This window comes from Sinocyclocheilus anshuiensis, unplaced genomic scaffold, assembly GCF_001515605.1.
Source record: "Sinocyclocheilus anshuiensis isolate Anshui unplaced genomic scaffold, SAMN03320099.WGS_v1.1 scaffold840, whole genome shotgun sequence".
Lineage (NCBI taxonomy): Eukaryota > Metazoa > Chordata > Actinopteri > Cypriniformes > Cyprinidae > Sinocyclocheilus > Sinocyclocheilus anshuiensis.
The window spans coordinates 1,004,458-1,010,567 of NW_015552598.1; the positions used below are offsets into that span (position 1 = coordinate 1,004,458).

Genomic DNA, 6,110 nt, shown 5'->3' on the forward strand with positions numbered 1-6,110 from the left:
GGTATCTGCTTAGTACATTTCGTTCCTGTTTTCTGCAAGCGTTTAAGAAAGATCAAGTCTTTTTTTTGATTGTTTGTTTAAAATATTATTTTATATTATATTATATTGTATTATATTATTCTTATATCGTAAAAGTAGGGGTGCACTGATACATTAGAATATTTTGGCTGATATGATAAACTGATAATTATTTTAATGTTTTGGCCAATAAATTAGTGAATAATTATACAATTTATTTTAAAATGATAATATTTATTTATAATAAATATAAAATTATTTTTTAAAAATTTATACAATTTAATAAATTAATAAAAACTGCATAATGAATTAGAAAATTTAAATGTATAAATTATGTAATTGGCCAATTTTTATATTATATTATGTAAAAAACATAACTAGTTTAATATTATAATAATATACTAAACCACTGTATACAATTATGATCTCAATTGGCATCTCAATATTATAATGTACAGTATGAACAATAGATATTCACTTTCAGATTAAACATTTATCAGTGTTATTAAATTATTACTGTTTTTAAAGTTTAACTTAAGCGAGTTTTACATCATGGAAATGGTCATCTAAATGTAAAAACAGAGGAAATTAGCAAGAACGATTAAATATTGAATATCAATGATACTTATAATTTAAAAAAAAGTCCAATATCAGCCGATATGGTACGTTATATTATGCATCCCTACATGAAAGTCTAATTTCTAATCACTGAAATGGTGCAGATGTCAATGTTTCATTCACTGTTCCATCTGTGTCTCTCAGGCTGTCCATCACAGCACGCTTCACACACCGCCGGCTCTCGCCAGCATGCGCTTCACACACACCCCATCACACACAGTGTCTTGCCACACCTGCTCACCTGCATGAAACTTGCTCAGCGCTGATGTGGTTTGTGCCGCTTGTGCTGACACGCTTCCCATCCATCTCTCTGCCACTTCCTGTCCCGTCCCCTCCCTCTTTCTGTTGTCTCACTTCACAGTCTATTTGAACACGACAGGTTGCTCCGAGCTGCTAGGTATCAAGTCACGGCTGATCGATGACAGGCAGATGACAGCTTCCAGCACTTTTCGCACCTGGGGGATCGAGTCGTTCACCTGGCACCCGCATTACGCTCGTCTGGACAAGCAGGGCAAGACCAACGCCTGGACAGCAGCCAGCAATAACCGCTCCGAGTGGCTGCAGGTGAGATAACAAACTTGTAAGCCTGTGAAGTGACAGAATCACTTCAGATATTTACATTTACAGTCATGTGTAACATCTGGAGTGAGTCTTTAACTGAATGAAGTTGCATTTTTCTGTAGTCTTATATTTTGTAAAGAGGCAATGCAAAGGCAATAATAGTATGGAATATTATTACAATTTAAAATAACTCTTTTCTATTTGATTATATTTTAAAATGTAATTTATTCCTTTGATGCAAAGCTGAATTTTCAGCATCATTACTCCAGTTTTCAGTGTCATGTGATCCTTCAGAAATCATTCTGATATGCTGATTGTTGCACAAGAACATTTCAATTTATTCATATCAGTGTTAAAAACAGCTGCTTAATATTTTTGTGCAAATCGTGATACATTTACAAAAAGTGAAATAAAAGTGGCATAGATTTAAAGTAGAAATCCTTTGTAACATTATAAATGTCTTTACTGTCACTTTTGATCAGTTTAATGTCCATGATAAATTTCATTTCTTTAATTCATTTTTTTTTTTTATTAACCTCAAATTTTGAACAATAGTGTATATATCACTCCAACTTTAACCAAAGTCATTTTTATTAAGCGGGAGTATTGCCTGGATACTGTCCAAGATGAGTTTGAGTGTCTTCCCTTCTGTTAACGTCTGGCAGTGTTTACATAGGAAATGAATTAATTCTTGATCGTTGCTTTGGGATCCTAGCACATTTACACATTGGATGACCTTTCAGGGGCTGAACGCAGTCAGATCGCCCTGATTTTCAATCTGAACTGTCCTGAGAGGCTATCATTTACAAACAGCAAACCTCTTACAATTATGCAATTATCTGGAGGCCAGTAGTGAATCTGTCATAACATGGATCATTATAACTAAATGCCAGTTTTTTGATGCAAGACCACTTGCTGAGTTGTTATTTTTTTTCTTCTTTCTTTTAGGTGGACCTGCTCAGACCAAAGCGCATCACAGGGATCATCACGCAAGGGGCCAAAGACTTTGGCAACGTGCAGTTTGTCTCCGCCTTTAAAGTGGCTCACAGTGATGATGGCAAGTACTGGACCATACTCAAAGACGACAAGAAAAAAACAGATAAGGTTGGTTTTTAACCATGATTTGATTCCTCACTTGAATTGAAATCAAAATTGACCCCTAATTACCTAGTTCCTTTTGAATCAAGTCTTATCCTGACCTACAAATTGAAGGTTTCACTCAGAACACAAATGGGTTGAAAATCTTTGTCGATTTAACTGACATTTTTGTTTTTATGTTTTAGTGGCTGTGATCAGTGTTTTATTAAATAAAATAGTTTTTGTTAAAAAAACATTTAAAGTAATAGTATAAGAATACTTATTATTTTAATATTCCAACGATGGAAAAACTTACGTAACATAATTTTAGTCAAGACAACTCTCGGGATAGATTTATTAGTGTAAATAGGTTTGGTTTTGGCAGACTAGATCTTAAAGGGTTAATTCACCCAAAAATGAAAATTCTGTCATTAATTACTCACCCTAATGTTGTTCCAAACCCGCAAGACCTCCGATCATCTTTGGAACACAAATTAAGATATTTTTGATGCATCCCGTTAGCTCTCTGACCCTCCCATAGACAGCAAGGACCCTTACACGATACGTGCCATTTTGGAGAGTATCCACTGAACGTAAACAACGTATGCTATTCTGTGTCAGCTGTGTCACACGGATATGTTGTTTTCGTTCAAATCAACGCGTAAACAACGTAGAAAACAGTGAGCAGCTGACACAGAACAGCATACACACAAAAAGTATTCTCGTAGCATTGTAAAATTACAGTTGAACCTCTGATGTCACATGGATTATCTTACAGATCTCCTTGCTACATTTCTGGACTTGGGAACATTTCAGTTGCGTTGCTGTCTATGCAGGGTCAGACAGCTCTCAGATTCCATCAGAAATATCTTAATTTGTGTTCCGAAGAAGAATGAAGGTCTTACGGGTTTGAAACGACATGAGGGTGAGTAATTAATGACAGAATTTTCATTTTTGGGTGACCTATCCCTTTAAGTTTATGATCTGAGCATTTAGCAGATTTGCTTCTGCTAAATGTTCAGATCATAAAATGAAAAAGAAACATGCTGCAGCTAGAGAGAGGAAGATCCCCCGTAGCAGATCTAGACAGGTGGTGCTGGGGAAGAGGTGGGCTAAGATGAGGACCTACATAGCACGCAAACATAGTATTCATTGAATATGTCCTGGTTATATAGGTAAACAGTAATGAGTATGTAAATCCGATTGGCTGGAAACAGTGAATCGAATGAACCAATTATAATGCAAGTAAAATTTCATGGCTGAACTATTGATTAAATATTATGTTTCATACTATGTTTGTTTGTATGTTTTAGTGCCAGTTTTCTGTGTTGTTAACCTAAACTATTAAAAATTGTCAAAAAATAAATAAAATATAAATATTTAATGAAAAACTTGGGAAAAAAAGGAAATTTAAGAAATTAAATTTAAGAAATATTGCCTTGATTGAAATAACTGAAATAAAATGTGTTTAAGTTGAAGTGCTAAAATTACTAAAAGTAAAAATAAATAAATAATTTAGTTTAAGAATAAAACTAACAAAAATGTAAGCACTAAATTACTTAAAAAAATGAAAATATTAAAATGAAAGCAATTTCAAACTATAAATACATACTATAATAGCATATAACTAATAAAATAAAACAACTCTACGATGTTTATGTGCTCAGCATTGGTCTACTTTTAGGATCTGTGAATTCAGTATGTCAATATGGAACTGTGAATTCTATATCAATATACCGATCAATTAAATATGTCAACTATTATAAAACTTAAAGGGATAGTTCCCATAAAAATGAAAATTCTGTCAGTTTATTCACCCTCATGTCATTCCAAACCTGTATGACTATCTTTCTTCTGTGGAACATAAAAGAATATATTTTGAGGAAATGTAGTTTTTTAAATGGACAAAAAAGTTGAAACATTCCTCAAAATATCATCTTTTGCATTCCACAGACGAAAGTAAGTCTCTCAGGTTTGGAACGACATGACGGTGACAGAATTGTCTTTTAACAGATTCTGAACTTCCCCCACATCTTTTCAACTGGCCGCACATCTTGTGTACATTATGCTTTTTTCCCCCCCTATCCGTCTGTCACGTCCTTGTCTCACCACATCTTTATTTCCTTCTGCTTCACCTGCAGATTTTCCCTGGCAACAGCGACAACAACGTGCACAAAAAGAACGTGTTCGAGCCCCCCTTCTACGCACGATTGGTCCGCATCCTGCCGTGGGCGTGGCATGAACGCATCACCCTGCGAATGGAGCTGCTGGGCTGCGATGAGTAGAACTCCTCCATCTCTCTCTCTCTCTCCTTCTCCTCTTTTATACTTGCCTCCATTCCTTCTTCCCTCAACCACGCCTGCACCGCCTCACTCTTAGCAACAGAGGGCACCATCGCCACACCACCCTGCACAGCTGGGGACCCATGTCACAGCGGCCAGCAGCAAATGAAGCTCAAACTCACAGCGTGACGCATTTAGCATTAATTATTTTGTACTAAAGATAGTCTGATGCAATGGCCATTTGAAGATGAAGTCAATGCTAATGTATATTAATGTTTATTTACCCTAGATGACCATATTAGGAAATAGCTTAAGTTTTTAGAACTTTATTGTGTTACAAATGAGTTGTAACAATTTTATTTCGTTTTCTGTCAGATAAAACTCAAACTCAATAACAATCAATTGGAAAAAAGACTGTACATATTTATTTATTTACACAGGAATCAGTGTGTTAGATTGGTTGTAAATGCAGTCAAGCTGTTTTATATCTTATCTTATGAAGTAGTTTAAATTAGCAAGTGATGAAGTCACAAAATATGGTTGTGCTTTATGCTAATTTGTATATTATGTAATGAAAGTAGCCATTTGATCATTTGTTTCTTGTATAAAATATTTGGTTTAAATCAATTACATTTTTTTTAACTAGGCTAATGCATTTTTTACCTAAGTATAAAATGTGACAGTCAATCATTTATTATTATTTGATTACTTTTGTTTAATTTGAATGGCCACGGATCTCAGGTGCAGTTCAATCATTTGCAGTGTGCTACTGAATTAAAAAAAAAAAATTTATTCCATCATAATTCTGTAATAAACCACCTTTTTATAGTACAAAAATACTTAAAAGCCAAAGTGGTCTCATGTTTTTCTTATTATGATGTCAGCAAATGTGTAATATTTTTTTTAAATGGGGCCACACTTGCGTTATAAGCTTTGACGTACCCTGTCACAAGCTTGGTCGCATAATGAGATTCAGGATGGGTGCAAATCTAATTTAGAATAATTTTTACGGTGGCACTGAATCTCTGACATGACCATCCAATCTACATAATGTTTTCAAAATGATGCATTGTGACCCCCTCCCCCCAACCCATCCACTCGAATAAATTTACAATTTTGGGCTTGTGCAATATGATACGAGTATTAATATGAATTAATATTAATAGAGCTTTAGGAGAAAATATATGGGCAGTATTTCTCCGAGATATTTTCTGAGAAGAATTGAAGTGGTAACAAACACTGAAGAATATTCTAATAATCCAGCATGATCTCTGCATTTAGGCTGCATGCATTTTGATTTTCTCTGGTATGGATTCTGTACTGATGTTAGCATTTGATTTTTCTCAGAGAGTTGTTTACATTGCAGTAAAGACACATTGACTTTGTTATTTCTATTCAGTGTGCTCTTAAACGTTTTGTCTTTTGTCATTTTTTAATGCCTCATACTGTAGCACTCTTCTTGTGTTCAGATTGTTTAGACTAGATGCATTTCCTTAGTATTTCTTGAAATATTTTCCTCATGTTTTCAACTGTAGAAACAAATAAAGAATATAA

The 6,110-nt window shown here is 34.4% G+C and overlaps 1 protein-coding gene across 2 annotated transcripts in view; it reads left to right on the forward strand.

The window, feature by feature from the left end:
- Window positions 1–6,110, forward strand: part of LOC107665728 (lactadherin-like) — a 24,944-nt gene extending 18,834 nt beyond the window's left edge. The window contains exons 8-10 of one of the 2 annotated variants that reach the window (XM_016456735.1): window positions 998–1,200; window positions 2,146–2,301; window positions 4,416–6,110. In XM_016456735.1, the coding sequence (XP_016312221.1) occupies window positions 998–1,200; window positions 2,146–2,301; window positions 4,416–4,559 (503 nt within the window). In that variant the 3' untranslated portion in view covers window positions 4,560–6,110. The remainder of the gene's footprint in view (window positions 1–997; window positions 1,201–2,145; window positions 2,302–4,415) is intronic. The other variant, XM_016456736.1, reaches the window with a different exon arrangement.